This window comes from Dermacentor andersoni, chromosome 3 (assembly GCF_023375885.2).
Source record: "Dermacentor andersoni chromosome 3, qqDerAnde1_hic_scaffold, whole genome shotgun sequence".
Classification (NCBI taxonomy): Eukaryota; Metazoa; Arthropoda; class Arachnida; order Ixodida; family Ixodidae; genus Dermacentor; species Dermacentor andersoni.
In genome coordinates, this window is record NC_092816.1 from 61584737 (window position 1) to 61600888 (window position 16152).

At 52.2% G+C, this 16152-nt stretch overlaps 1 protein-coding gene across 1 annotated transcript in view; it reads right to left on the reverse strand.

Annotated features, from left to right (window-relative positions):
* LOC126547053 (uncharacterized) overlaps positions 1 to 16152 on the reverse strand; it is a 503539-nt gene that overhangs the window by 285620 nt on the left and 201767 nt on the right. Inside the window, exon 2 of the mRNA XM_050194887.3 lies at positions 139 to 548. Coding sequence (XP_050050844.1) covers positions 139 to 548 — 410 coding nt within the window. The remainder of the gene's footprint in view (positions 1 to 138; positions 549 to 16152) is intronic.

The following is a 16152-nucleotide window of genomic DNA, read 5'->3' on the forward strand; positions in this document are numbered from 1 at the left end:
GAGATCCTTCGTGGATCGGACTGCGTCGCCGCTTTACGTCCCAGGGCCCGTACGAAATCACTATAGTCTGCACGTGCCAAGCGAAGTGCTACCCGCGCCGCGCCATATAGCGGCGGGGGGGCATCGAGGTTCCCTCACCTGTCTGCTAGGGAGTGTTTGCGAGCCGCTTCCATAGCGTTGAAGGCGGACCCGAGGAGGAGGTTGGGCGACTGATGATGCTGCTGCTGCGACTGCCGGGCGGCAAGCAGGGCGGCCCCGGCGTTCAGCGACGCCAGCAGCGACGCGGGAGACGACGCTGCGGTCGCCGCCGCGGCCGAGACTGCTGCTGAGACGGCTGCTGCTGCTGCGGCTGCTGAGGAGGACTGCAGCTGCGTCGAGGCGCCGCCCTGCAGCTCGGCGTTGTCGTCGGCCCCACCGGCGGAGGCAGCGGCGAGGCTGTGGCCATCCGAGGGGCTCTGGCCTCCCGCTCCGGCCCGCTTGGCCGCCTCCCCGCCCGATATGAGCCGGTCGCTGCGGAGGCCGCCGACGGTGCTGCCCAGAGACTGCTGCTGCACCGCGAGAGAAGAAGAAGAAAGGGCGCTCAGACAGGAGACCCGGGACGGGACCCGACAAGACGTCGGCAAGTTGTTGTGCCGCCGCAAAAAAAGCTGTCGCGGGCGCAGCATATACCGCAAATGAAAGAAATTCCGGCAGAACCCATCTACGATGATTGTCCTTCAATATATATGCGCGAGCCATTCGTACAGTACACATATTTTATGCGACTTCCATATACAGCCAATTGAGCAGCGCAGCCGTTTCATTTCGAAGCTTTTTTGCAGACAAATGGTGTTCCAACTATACGCGGTCGCGACATGTTCGCGCGAGGTAGCACGCAAGGCGACTGCGACTCGGCAGAAGGAACAGCGTCCTGGCAACTGCCGGGCGTCGCAGTACGCTGTCGTATAGGGAACAGCAGCGAGCGTCCGGCCCCAACAAACGTCCGGTCACGTGCCTTATCAGTCAACTACGCCGGAAAGAAAGGTTCGTATAATTTGTGTCATAGTACGGAAAATCTTTTTTTTTTTATGCTTTCAGATTAAAGAAGGGCGCATGATGCTTCAAGACTAATACCTATTACTTTTCCGAACGACCTACGGCGAACTTGCCTTGGATATTTGCGGTTTCCTACAGGGGAAAAATGCGAAGCAATCTGCGGGCTTCTGTTTTTAACGCACTCCTGCTATTCGCCGTTGCCATTTTTGCTCCCTGAATGTAGCGGCCTAAGTCACCGAGAAATTCGGAAGCCGTCCAGAACCTACGTTTGTAGGTTCTGTAGCCATCGGCGTTAGTTACCCTACACGTTAACTTCACGTTTACTGCCCGTCGCGCTCACACTAGCCACCAGCCACGTCGGCACATACAGCACACAGTATACTGGGGCGTGGGGGGGGAGGGGGGGGGGGGGTGAGGGGCGCCAGCGGCGCACAAAGATCGAACGTAAAGAAGTATGAGATGACCATGTGCTGCGTCGTCTCCTTCTATTTCTTTGTGTTCAGTCTTTGTGCAATTTCATGAACAGTGTATCGTAATACGTGATTGAAGGGCCCAGATGGCAGTTGGGGCCTATATATATAGTAACGCTCCCCCACCCCTGTTCCAATCCTATCGTAAACCAATAATTTCTTCCTCTCCCAAGTGAGATGTACATTCGCCAGAAGCGACCGATCGGAGCAGTGGTTTATGGGAATAAAAACAGTATAAGACAGAAAATAACTCTTTTAGCGCGGAGGTAAAGCAAAAAAACACAACCAAAGCCGGCACATATAGGTGAAGGCGTGGCTCCGAATGCTGCTCGCATTTTACGGTTTCACGGCCAGCGGAACCGACGTGGAGTACCGGGTGACCGGTCGCATTCCTATATCTTGCGCCGAATAGGCTCGAAGCCGAACACCGCGGCTTCGTTCTATAACGTACATGTTATTATAGGTGGCTTCCGCCCGCTATTAGCACTGCGAAGAGTGAACACAATTTTGTGTACGCCTTTCATGAATACCCCCATATCCAGAGGCAACGATGTTCCAACTACAGACTACGCACGTGGCCTTTCCACAGATCCTCTAGATTGTCGTGCTTCTAAGAACGATTTTCCGACGATTGCCCAATGTGCGTTGTTGCCACGTCTCGCGTCTCACAGAGCAGTCGCTCTAAAACGTGAATATTTCATGTCGCCTCGTTCCTGTATCTTCGCGGCCGCTCACATCATTTTGCTTCCTTTCGAAGATTACAGTCCCGCCGTCATATACGTCCACTCGACAAGTACACATGTAGAGCGAAGTGAAGACAGGGCTTTGTCGGGCCCTGCGTACAAACGCGTAGTCAGTCTTCCCTTTCCCTCTCTCCTTCATTGCGCTCCGCTTTTTTATTCCGCTACAACGGAGACACGCGGGTGGAAACTTCTTGCGGACCCCCGTCAAACCCGAGCGAAAGACAAAAGCGAGTTAAGGAGCCCGCGAACCACCGCGGCACAAAAAGGAAAAAAAAAAAGAAGGGGGGGGGGGGGGGGGGGGGGGGCACGTACACACGCCCGCCGCCGTCTCTACGCTTTACAGGACCTGCCATTTTCGGGCGGGCCTGTACGCTAAAGCAAACGGGCATCCTTATGCGTTGCGTCGCAGCGGCAAAAAAGAAAAGAAGGACAGCGTTACCGGCCAACCGGCGGCAGGCACAGAGCGAGAGGGCACAATGCACCCGCGCCGTGGGAGAGACGCGGTGAGCGGCGCGTCGTTTTTCGAAGACGCGCCGGCTCGAACGTCAGGCGCGCTCGACGTTAAATATTTACGAAGCGGCAAAAGGCGTACACGTGACACTCGAAGCGCACCGCATTTAGCGCACCGTCGTGTCGAGAGAGGGACCTTTGACGACGACGACGACGTGAGCGGAGGCGGCTCCGCGAGTCAATTTTTCTGTCCGCAGCGCGGCGTGATCGAGACGCGCGTGACGCACCCGCGTTCCGCAGTGCACACACCCGTCCCGCAACAACGAACGATTCGGTCGGCTCGCAGCTGCCGCTTGCGCCGATGGCGACAGGTGAGCCGTGCGCCGTGACATTTCGTTTATGGTACACCGGAGTAAGATGCACAGAGGGCTGCCCGCGTTAGATGTGTGCCTGTACCTCCATCACCGTACGACTCCCTGAGGCCAGCGAAAAGAAAGCTGCGAAGGCGGAGCGCGCGCGTGGCACTGCTCCTGAAGATAGTCCCAGCGTCTGACTCGCTCTCGTTTAAGCTATAAACAACAAGAAAGCATAACAAATCCTATTTACGACAGTACTTATATGCAGCACTTAGCATTAAATTGGAATCTCGCTTCCCCCCCCCCCCCCTTCCTTGCTCACCCACGTTTTGGAAAATACGAAACCGCCGCAAGCAACGAACTTCGCTGATTCGGCATCTTCCCCAATAAGTTAAAGCAGAATGCGCTGCCAAACTCCATACAGGGGTACTTGGTGCAGCGACACATGCTCAGAAGCTCTGCCCCTCTAATTTTCCACTCGTTGCCATAGAAAGTTGTTGTTCTTCGGTGCACTCGACGGGGGCTGCGCTAGGGTCTGTTGTCATGTTTTTGTAGTCGCCTGACGAACACGTTATGAGTAAAAAGAAGCTTTGCGAGCGCAGTAAATGTTTACCAGTAACACGCCGATATTGCCTATGGAGGTGTGTGCACCAATGTAACACATCCCTCTGAGCAGCCTGCATTGCCTGTACCGAGTCCACATGTGCTGAGTAGAGTGTGCGAGGTTGTATTCGGCAACATAACCACAGGTGCAACCACAAGCCACCGCTGTCGTTTGTGAATTTGATATAGTTAACCTACAACCATTCTAAAATGTTCACTTGAAGCCGCTCAATCGAACGCAGACTCGAAGCTTTTGCAACTGCCAGGGGTGGCAGCTTTTCAGCCAATATAATGCTCCCAATCGAGGCCAGGCGGCGTGCACACTTTACCGACGCTAAACGCGCCACACGCGATCCCGAAGCGTGTGAAGCAACGGCGCAACGCTGCCAGGAAGCTAAGCCACTCTCCTTCGAAAGCCCGGCTGCGCAGAAAGACCCGCGATGCGCGCGATCGAGTTTCCTTAAAGGAGTCGGAAGTGCAGTCCACCCAAGACTCGTAGCAGCACCGCCCTCAAGTCCCGTCACGTTTCGCGCATTAGCTGCGACGTGGCAGCCTGCAAGAAACTCGAGAGAGTGTAACGCCGATTCGAGCAAACACTGCCGAAGGAGGCGCAGTAGACCCGCGCGAAATATGCAGTGGGACCAGGAGGGGCCATGTACATGGTATACGCTAGAACTCACACAGCCCGACGCGTGACACGTCCCTGCAGTGTCCCGTGTGTCCGACGTCTCTATATACTTCGGTGACTCCCGCGTATGGAGACGAGAAGTATGTAGAGCGCAAACGCGGTCCCCTGACAATGCATGTCAGGCAAAGTATCTCTCTCTCTCTCTGTCTGCCTGCCTCTCTCGTTCGACAGGCGTTGAGCGCTTGCTCGAATTCAGGGTTCGCAACTCCGACGTCGGAGAACACTTGAGCGGAAGCAGCCGAGAGCGGGAGACAATGCAAATTAGCTCGCTGTTTGCCCGTAGCCGATAGGCGGAAAGCGGCCGGACATCGACGTGGGAAGGCGAGCGAACCAGTTAGAGCTACTTAAGCGGAAAGAACCTTCCCTTCTGGAATTTGGGGTGTAGTTGCTTGCCGAGTCGCAGTTTCCACGTCCGAGAGTCGCCGCATTCTGTACGACGAGGAGAGAGGGAGGGCAGCCTAAAGATTGGCTCGAAGTCCCCTGCTCTGCAACTAGTTGCTGTCCGCCGCATCGACCGTGGGTCGCTTCGACCGAGCAGTGTATCTCAAGGAGTAAGGAGTATGTACCGTGAGAATAGCCCAGTCTGCAGTCCCACCGGAATGCACGTGGTAGAGTAGCAGCTTCTGTAGACTATGACTTCCGCATTTCGTCCGACATACCGCGCGGTAAACGGGGTTTAAGCAGTCATACATCGCCTCTTCAACAAAGCCTATCTACAAGGGAGATTCGTTTCAAGCGGATAGTCGAGCACTAGTTAAATAATAGGAATAATAATAAAAAAGTAGAAGTTAAGTTTCTCTCCCTCTCTCGTTTCAAACAGCGACATTCAAAACGTTCACACAAGTTACCCCCGAGTAGTCATTGCTTATTAGAAGTACACATCAAGTATGATTTGTTTACATATGCTTTTTTATTTTGACTGGGAAGTTTATCTGAAACAACAGTACTCTACAAGTTTTGTAAGCGTATCCGGCGTTTATCCATATGTCAGCTCGATGGTCGTCCGCTTGCACAGCTGTCGATTTCACCGCAATATCGTTATCTTATCGCTGTCTGCAGCGTGCGTGAGCACTAGTCATCGTCTGAATATCTAGAGAAACTGCTAGCTTGACTTTATTCATCTTAGCCTAAGCAAAGCAGCTTCTCTTGTATGACGTGTTACATAGAGTGGTTTGCATAAACGTTTCGCCTTGTTCACGCGGTGAATTTAGCGACAGTTCCCGTTTAGTATTCACAAAATACAGGTATCTGACTGTTCAGTATAAGCAATCATTCGAAACTCCTTCGCGATGGCGCTTTCCAGTTCACATACGCTGCGGGCCCGTCAAGTCAAAACTAAAGAAAAGTGAACAGTTGTCGCAGACATACATACAGAAAAATGCAAAGGCAGCGAAGTATAGCGGGGCGCTCGGGGACCAATTCTCGTTTACTTTATGCTTACACACGCGCTAAGTGCCGCTCTAATCCCGTGGGCCCTCAAGCTCTTGGGTCGTAAAAGAAAGAGCGGTCGGCAGTCGGCGGAGACAATGCCGACGTATAGACGAAGCCATAAACGAAGCCGTAGACAACCGGCGCGACTTTGGCAACGATCGGAGCACAGATATAAGCGGGGGGCTCTTGCGGAGCCTGCAATGGGCCGCATTCCTACTGCGCGCCCATTATCGTTATCTAGAAAGCCATGTCCACTGGCGCTACTCGCAACGTGTACGTGAAAGGTAGACGCAGCATCTGAATGCAAATTCATCTTCTGGCGATGATAATCTCGCTAGCTCTCTCTGCGGCTAGGAAAATCCCCGTCGATTCCCACACTTTGGTTCCCAGAAGTTGAGTCTTCCTGCTTATTGAGAACGGCATATGGCGGGCATGGACGCTTTAGGGCAAGGACTTGCACGATTTCTGGTTGCATTTCCAAGATATTTATTCCGAGCTGCTCCAGAAAGGCGTTCCAAAAAGAACCTGTGTTACTGCGTCGCACCTCCATGCCTTAACAAAAGCACAATTTAGGTCAATAATATAGTCGGCGACGTAAGATAATTATCTAATTACCAGACGATTACATTCTAAGTGAACAAAGCGTCTCTAGCGTCGTCTAGCTAGACAACTCGCTCGTTCTTAGTTAAGTAAATAAGTCTCACATCTCACAATGTGACGTGTGATATCGCATACATAGGTCACGATATGCGCACGATAAACTTCATAAATAGTGAAAAACGCGCGCAGGTTTTGTGCGGTTCAAATATGTCAATGCTTCGAAGTGCAATAACAAAGCACCTCACTGCTTCAGCGCAGTCATGTTCCTTGGCTTTGCGATTGTTCATTTGAATCCATTTGCTGGTGCCAGGACGACGGCAAGCGACAATAACTTCTGCAAACGCGTGTGATGTTATCGGAGTAAGTCGACTCCTTCCCAAAACAAGATAAACTTAATCAGCTGCTTTATTCGCCCTTTCTTTTTCTTTTGTGAAGTCGCACAAGAGAACTCAAAGGTGATTCGCACAAGCGTGAATTATTGATATTATTCTTCATTACGGTCGAAACAGTATCCAGTGAAGGCTCGGACGTTCCTTATCCTGAAGGGCTTTCGCTCGCGATTTCTTTCTTCTTCTTCTTTTTTTTTTTTTCCCTTGCGCGTCTGCAAGAGAAAGTTGAGATCGCTCCTCTGCTCTGCGCGGGTATCCAAGACACATCTGCGCGGCCATGTTACGCGCATACCACAGCGTCCGCCGTAGAGGTATATAAGCGAACATGTAGGTCACCTGATCAACAGGTGAAACGCGATACAAGCGGCACAGAAGGAGAGACGGTACTTTGGACCTCGGGAAATAGGAACGATCGCAGGAATCCGGGCACGCGCAGATTCGCGAGAAGGAGAAGAAAAAAATAAAGCGAAAAGATCACGCGGAAAGTCAAGGCACAACAGACAGTCGATCCTGATGCCCGGAAATCAGTTTTCTCAGATTTGCCCTCGTGGCTGCAGAAATATCGAATGACCTCGATGCGTGAGCCGCGCACTGTTGTACAGGGAGCATCGTTGCCCAGGTCCAGACCAGCTGGCACGTGTACAGCGTAGAAGCACGTTTTACTGCGAGAGCGGTTGAGTTGAGTTGAGTTGAGTTGAGTTGTTGTAGGCTACTGGTGGGATTAGCCTTGCAGTTGCTGCCGGCAATTGCTCCACCGTAGCGACACTTAAAATAAGTAGGTGGTAACAACTTTATTGAGATTCTGCTCAGTTATCTGGCAGGCCCGAGTCCTAGGATGGCCCCTCACGAGGAGCGACCCTTTCGGCCATAAGGAAATCACATAAATCAGTCACAGACCTCACAATTACAAATAGTCACTCCTAAGGTCACCATGTGGAGGCCATATTCGTGTCCTGCAGGTAATTTAAGAGAAGGCGTATAGATTGGAAAGCTCGCAAATGGGCTTGCTTCGTCCTTGCACCCGTCCTTTCCTTACGGCATCGTCATCGTGTCGTGTCGTATCACTTTCAAACCGACTTATCGTTCTCACCTTCAAACTCACCATGGGACGAACAAGAATTTAAACAATTCAACCTACCACTACCAGCACCACCGGTGGCTATACTGAGTTCGTGCGCCCGTGGCAATCACTAAGCAGTTGGGAGCCAGACGCTCTAACTTGCAGGGCGCAACAGTGGCTCTCTCCAATCAGTGCGCGCTTTTGTGCGTCACGCGAATTTCAAGAGCGGTGGTTGCGTACACGAGGGAGGTAGATTGGAGGCCGCAGGGTGCAATAGTGTAGCGGACTAAAAGACGACGCTGTGTGCGTCGCAAAGGAGTCGTTCTTGAGAAGATGGCGTCACCATTTGAGGACCAAGCAATCAAGCAAGACGACAGTGTTCGCAGCGAGAGAGCCTGCGGCTGTCGCAGTAAATGAATCCAGAGGCAGAAGAATCGCGGACGTCTACTAATCTTCTTTTCATACATATATTTTTTTTAAGGTCACGCCTTCCTCGCTAGCAACGACTTAAGCGAAATTTCTCTAGGCAGAAGAAGGTCTATACATGCTGGAGACCACTTGTATACAGTGCGTGAGATGCTGCCCCGAAAATCCGCCGTGCGAAGGTAACATTAAATACGGCCTCTTTTCCGTAGCTGGTCCCTTCGAGGCATGCTTGCGCCTTTAACAGACACGCACCACGATAAAAACCAGCTGAGCAAAACTAGGAAAAAAGAAATGATTACGTTATTACTGGGTAACTGTATTTTTAGTCTAGTAACAAACATAATTGGTGTCTGTTTTCTTCAGTAAGTACGCGGAAGATATCCTCATCTTTCTGCCAACAGGCCCCCTGAAAACGGCAGACGGCGCATTCATTCTCGTGTCTTTAACAGCCCTGAAGTCCATGGCTCGAAACACCTCTCTTTTTTAGCCTGTTTCTTTTTTTCTGGCCCACACAACGGTCTATTCGGAAGCGAGCAAGCCAAGAAGTTAAAGCGGCAGCCTGATCGCCCGCGACGCGACCCGCGCTCGGACTCGCCGAGTAGGCATATAGTAGTAATCGATGCGCCTAATGTCGAGGACAAGCGGCCCATGAATATAACAGGGGAAGGCCGTGGCCTCACGGCCGAAACAAGCGGGCGGCGGCGATCAGGGGCAGCGGCGACGGCGGCTCCGCGTTCCTGGACCTCGGCCACTCGCTCGGCCCGACTGCTGCCCGCCGTGCATAGGTGTGACCACTGATCTCTGCGCAAAGTGGGAGCTAACGCAACGGACGCATGCTCGCTGCCGTTGCCGCGCCCATGCGAAACTCTCTGCGCGGGACAAGGAGCTACGCCGGTCGGTGCGCGCGCCCCAATCCGCCGTCTCGGAAGAGGTGCACCCTCCCTCTTTCTCGCCGGCCAGGAAAGGCAAAGGAACGCGGTCTAGCGGGAGTAGCAGGCGGTCAGCGAGGCTGTGCACAGCCACGGTTTGCCGGCAGGCAGCCATCTCTTGGCTTGACCCCGACACCGCACCCTGTTGTTCCGAAGTTTGTGTAATGACCGCGATAGTGCGTGCGTGCGTGCGTGTGCGTGCCTACGCGGTACACCGCGCGCTCCTCGTAGCTGTAGCTGTCTTGCTTGCTTTGTTCTTTCCGAGACGCCGTGCAGTTAGTTGTTGCTTCGGCAGACCTGCCCACCGAACATGGCCGTTGCGCAAGGCGCAGCAGCGGGCTGCCCATAAGAGCTGGACGTGCTCGAGAGCACCCGCACGTTATGCGGCACGTTTTCAGGCTTCCGTGCCGGTGGGCACTTCCGTGGACGCCGTTTGTTTATACATGGTTTTGGATGAGCCAGGGCTTGAGTTTCACGCCTCGTAGTTGGTGGCTTTTGTATGGACAATCAAGTGTAAGGACAACACGCTGCCGAAAGAGAAAAGGGGAGGACGCTAAGACGGGGCGGTATCTCCAGCCAAGGCTGCGGGGACAGTCGTATAAAGCAGCGAAGAGAGGAAATAGAACAGGATGTTCGCTCCAGAACTTGAGGGTCTTGAGCAGGAACTTGAGCACGGCGAGAGGAAGACGGAGCCCGATTTCGGCTACCGTGTGTATACGCGTTCGCTTTTGGGCGGTTCCTTCTGCTTCTGAGGAGATCCGATTCACGGACGTTGAGAGATGTGCGAGATCCACCCTCGTCTTCGGCGATTCTCGCGAGGTGTCTGCCCTTGCGAGCCTAGTCTCGGAGGTAGGGAGCTATAGCATCGTCTTGTCTGGGCTTATCTACGTATGGGCGGGCCCTATCCGCACTCTTTGAGCAGGGCGAATGCGTACCGTGCCCTGATGTGCCAGACTGACCTTGCTGGACAGCCTGTCCCGCATGGGATAAGGTCGTTTTCTGGTTACCGCTGCAGAAATGTAGATAGGTTGCTCGGAAAGTGCTGTCCGCACAAGTGCTAGCAGAAGAGTTATTAACTTCGCTAGTAAACAGATCGCCGGGCTACAGCTACACAAGCGACAGAGGTCAGAAAAAGAAGGGGGTAGACCGCCGTCCTGTACCTTTCCTCTACCTCTCCTTCTTCTTCTTTATTTGTTTATTTTTCTTTCTTTTTTTCTATCGTTCTTTAGGCGCCCCTGTTTCTTTGTGAGTTTTTGTTCCCGCAGCTCTTCTTGTCAAGGGATGACCGACCCTGCCCTGCTGTGATTGCACGGTCCGGCCTTCCGAGTAACTCGCCGATGATGGCTTCCGTCGCTACCGAACACAGCGCTAATGGATGCCTTCTTTGGCGGTCCGCGGCCACGACGGTGTTCGGGCGTGCGGGGGGCGGTCAAGAAGCCGGCGGACGTGTTAGCGTCCAGTTCACCTAAGCAGTGTTCGTCGAAGACAGGTGGGTCCAGGCTTTGAGTCCTGCGCTTACGCGGAGGCGACTGCGTGTCCCCCTTTGTTTTTTGGCTGGGTACCGGACAAAAAAAAGAAAAAAAAGAGGAAGAAGTGGGAAGTCGGCTTCGCTCGGACATTATAATAGAGACCCGTTCGTTGGCCGGAGGGCCGGCGACTGGAACGGCAACAACACCGGAAAAAACAGCGCTGACAGGACGCACAAACGCCTTCGACACGATCGAGCGATTGCCGAACCCGAAAATTAATGAGAGCAACGGCGCGGCAACCGTTGGACGAACACACACACACGCGCGCACTCACACGAAACAAAAGCAAAAAAAAAAAGAGAGGAAAATTAAGAAAGATAAAGCAATCGTTTGAGTGCACTCAGCCGCGGTACCTCTGATTCTTATGCGAACACTTACTTTATTCGGCAAGGCCGAACTCCACCCGAAATTGCCGGGCAGGCCACCTTAAGTCGCGGTTGTTCCTGGCCAAGACGAACGTTGCGAGAGAGCGATTTGGATGAGCTCCATTCCTGTCTTTTTTTCTTTATTCATTTTTTTTACACGTTCCGCATCAGCGCGCCCGGGTCGGCCGAGATAGTTTGGACTATCGATTATCTCGGACGAAAGAGTTGGTGTACATACAGCGCGCTAACGCCGCCGCCGCCGTCCGCGCCGCGAGGGCGAGGACCCACGGAGGCTGCAGATTTGTCGAGGTCGGGTCGAGATGTAGTTGTAACCAGAACGCAGGAAAGAAACGCGCGGAGAACCCTGCAGTCACGGCGTTGCACAGGACGACGGCGCGAACCGCCGTGATTCATTTGTAAAGCAAGCATGCCCGAAACCTTCACCCCACGCCCGACTTCCAATCATCGTGTTTTTCACCTCCTCAACTCTTCGGGAGAAACATTTTTGTTTGGCCCTTAATCGCTTCCGTGGGGCGCTGGGTGCCAACAGCGCCGTCCTTCAAGAGGGCGCCTTAAATACCGCGCGATCCTCATTTACTTTCATACACACGATCGCGGTCAGCTTCGGCTGCCGTGTGCTGCAGAAAGGAAAGAAAAGGATGAGGGGGGAGGGGGCTCTTTGGATGGGTGTATTCCGAACGCCGCGAGTTTGAAGTTGCGAAACCGCTTGACCGGTCGCCCTCTATATAAGTGTTCAACGCCCTGAACGCATCTGCGCATGTTAATGCGGCCGAGAACTTGCTACATGTCAGACATCGCGCTGCATCGCAAGGGTGAGTCCGGTCTCGTCTGGTCGCAATAGGCGATAAGCGTCGTGCGCAGTGAGCAGTGCACTGGAAGAGAAAAGTTTGCTTGCATAGCATGTCCACCCCCCCCCCCCACCCTTTCTCGAATATCACGCTCTTTCACCTTCACATATTATGCTATACTTCTGACACGAAGTATCTCAGAAATTAGCAGGGCACGCGTACGCCACAGCTCGATAAAGTCAATACCGGATAAAAAAGAGCATCGCCAGGCAATCGGACGTGAAAAGGTAAAAAAAAAAAAAAAAAAAAAAAGAAACGTGGACACGTAGCGTTCCACAACGCTTTTTGCCGGTGCGGCGAAGTGCCAGTAATTCGTTATAACGGGACCACTGTCATCGCGAGGCTCCCCTGCTGGGAGTTGTACATAGCTGTCGTTTATTCGTTTCGTATAATCCGTAACAACTCTTTGCCCCTGAACGCGCTTCAATTTGCTGGCGCATGGCGTTGTCTAGACTCATAACACAATAATGAAAGACAAAAGAAACAAACAAAGAAAATAAAGGAAGGAAGGGAAAATTGATTGATTGATTGATTGATTGATTGATTGATTGATTGATTGATTGATTGATTGATTGATTGATTGATTGATTGATTGATTGATTGATTGATTGATTGATTGATTGATTCTGCTTTACGTCCCAAAGCAGGAGCTATGAGAGCGGCCGTAGTACAGGGCACCGGGTTGGTTTCGAACACTTCGAAACGAATGCCCATTGTCAGCAGCGAAATGCCCTAGCCACTGAGCAGCCCGATAAAAGAGAGAGAGAGAGAGAGAACAAATGAAAAGGAACGTGAGGCGAAAGCAAGCAAAAAAGAAAGACAAAAAAATGAGACAAACTAATCCGTGAGTACACGGTTATACACGAAAATTTCGAGATACTTCTGACGCACTTGTAAGAATAAGAAAAACGGTAAGAGGGATGGAAGCCGAGAACCGTCGTGCGTTCAGAAACATAAAAAAAAACGAACAAAATAGCACAAAGAAAGAAAAGGGGGGGGGGGGGAGATTGCTTCCAGAGGCGAGGAGGAGGGCGAGCGCTGCAGCATGCCGGCTGAATGTCCGACGATAGTGGGGGGGTGCACAACCCCCATGCCTCGAATCGCGCGGCCGGGCGCGAGCACGATGCCGGCCCGCGTCGGGAGCGCTCGCGAAAAAGAGCGGCCGGCGTTGGCCCGCAGCCCCGGCGAGGAGAGCCGAAGCGAGACGAGATTTCCATTCCAGTCACGCCAAAACTGGAGCGTTTTCTTGTCCATATTTTTTTTTCCACGCGCCCCGCATCACACCGAGGGCGCCTCTCGAGTCGACGCCGCTGCAGCTAGCGCGAGATCGCTCGCACGCTTCTCTCATCCGCATGGGCAACAACGTCCATCTCGGAATCGCCGCGCCATTTGCCTCGTTGGCGAAATCAGCGCCCCTCTATAGCCGTCCCGTCTCCGAACAGTAGCCGCGCCGAGCGCATTCGGGCACGCTTCGCCGTGCGCCCCCTTCGACGCCGCTTCTGCCTCGGTGTTACGAACTCGGTATACACGTCCGCGTATTACTCTCCCTCTCTCTCTCTATCTCGCTCACTCGCTAAAACGCCCTCTCCTTTCTTTCACGATAGAATCAAAACTTCCTCGCTGCACCCGCATTCCTTAATTCGCGTAGAGGGGCCGCCCGTAATTATTTCGCGCTCTCCGAGGAAATAGATCATTCATTTTTGAGCGTCGGGACCGAGTCTTTTCGTCTCTAGCTCCTGGCCATTCGTGAGGAGGGCGCACGACTTGCCACAACCTTCCTTCCTTTTCTCCTTATCTCCTTTTCTGTCTAGGCATTTTCTATTTATTTCTTGGCGTCGTTCGTCTCTCGTTTGGCGCTTGCGCGCCCAGCTTGCTCGAATGGCCCCGCGTGCGACCCTGTATCATCGCTGCTGCCACTGCGCGGCCCCTACGTAGCGGAGGCCGAACTAGAGATGTCGGGGTGTTGCGTCGTTGAAACCCGATACGTTAGCATCTTCGCATCTCCGAACACGCAAACGGAACCTCCTGTTCCGTTGGAGGCCGTACGTGCGTTTCGTGTAGAGAGGTTAATTGTCTGCACGATTCGCCATTGATTTAATCGATTTCGTCATTATGCGTGAGGAAGGCAGGCTGGATTGATAACCACATCTGCACTGTTCGATTGGAATTGAAAAAAAGAAGGAAGACTGATCAAAACCACGAGCGATTGCACGCATTTTCTGCGCAATTTATTGAGTCATCATCAATATAATGACTTGTGTGGTTCAAGATGCCTTACAACCTTCCATCGCTCGTTCGACTCCGTGTTCACTGTACACCACGTGACTCAACTCATTGCATGGTGGTGGTGGAAACTGAAATTTACAGCGGTGACTTCGAGGCTTACGAAGGGAGCGGCCACAGTATGTGGCACGTCTTCTATCAGGGAGCCTACATTGACTCCCTCTATCTTTAAGAGAGAAGCGAGAGGAGAATGATGTCTCACGTAGTAATTCATATTCTTTTAGCTAACGAAAGGCACAGTGATCGGTCTTGACTTTCGTTTATTTGGTCAGAAATGACACACAGGTAGCACATCTGATCAAAGAAAACTCACGACCGGATCCTGTTGTTGTTGTTATTGATGATGATGATGATGATGATGATGATGATGATGATGATGATGATGATGATTTACTACAACAATTTGCCTGAGCGGTCACAGGCATTACTTTTACTGGTTAGTGAAAACTAAGCGTAAGGAGAAGACGCTCAAATACACAGGCTGCTCGCCTGTGGCTTGTCCGGCTGCTCTTGCCCATTTCTTTCATAATTTCAGACAGACGCCATCTCTGAAAATGTTCGCGCAAGAACCAGCCGCCAACGTTAACTTTCCCGCACTGCATGTCCTTTTTTTTCTCTCTCTCTCTACTAGCTACAACAGCCTCAAGTTAATCAAAATGTTATTTTATCTACGAATATTCACAAAGAAAGAAAACCAGAGAGCACCAAGTAAAACCGAATATTTGGAGAGAAAAAAACGATACCACAACCCCATCGTTACCCGTCCGCAAAGAAAAAAAAAGAAAGAAGGAAGAAATAGAGAAGTAAAGAGAGAAAGAAAGCAAAGATCGTGCGTTAAGCCAAAGGTAGCTAAGCACAATGATGTGTCTCCAAACTCCCGGCAAGAAACCTTCCCGCGTAAACGTTCCTATACTCCAGAGGACGTGTACTTCCTGCTTATCAAAAAGCATGGCGTATGCGAGCTGTACGTATAAGATCAAGGCGAGCCAGTAGACACGCACGTGTACACAAGCCATCGCCCTCGGCTTCCGTTCGACAGGCGGCGTATCGTTAATCGAGACGTCTTCGCATCCCTTCCCAGAAGTCCAACGGGCACGTACGCTCAGATGCAGCCGTTCCCCTCTCTCTCTCCGAAGGCACGAATTTCTTTCCTGTGACCGCGCGAAGGCGCCGAAAAGTGGCTCGGAAAACTGCGCTCGAACACGCACACACGGTGAACACGAGACTCCACTCAGAAAAAAAAAAATAAGAAGAACACAACGGGGATAAATTACGTCTCGTCGGATTCGACCAGATCTCCACTGCCGTTACGGAGGAAGGGGAGGAGGTGGAGGGGGTGAGTCGAAGTCGAGAGATACGGGTGATCGCGGCAACAGCATCCACGCCATCACGAGGCAGTCGTTATTGCCGAGGCATTTTCGGTGTGCGTGACATGGTTAGCTCCCTAACTGCTGCTGTTGCCATCTGCCCACAGACTCTTATCCAGCACGCCTCAGCGCCTGGCTTTTCGAGGCAAGAACTGCGAAGAGGGGAGGAGGGAGTGCTGACGTGATCGCGTTCGTTGCTATTTACGCGGCATTACATGGCGTATAAAGGGGCGTGGTTCTCGCGAGGTCGCGCCTGGCTTCTCTCTCCCTTCTGTTGTGTTTGAGTTCTTTGCGCATTTCAGGAAACGTGCAGGAAATGCAGAAATGGGAGCAAGTGCAGGCGTTATGACTGTGATCATTTCCAGAATGAGCAACGGACATAATTACCGTTTATCTTTTGACGAAATCGGGTGCTCCATCTTCGCCTTGTCATTCGTTTATCTCGAGTAGGTTGGTCTAGGAGACAGTTGGCAGCACATGCGCTGTATAGGATTTCTCGTGCCACGAAACAACGTTTTGTTTCGTATCGTTTTTGAAAAACTTCGCCTGCAGGCATGCT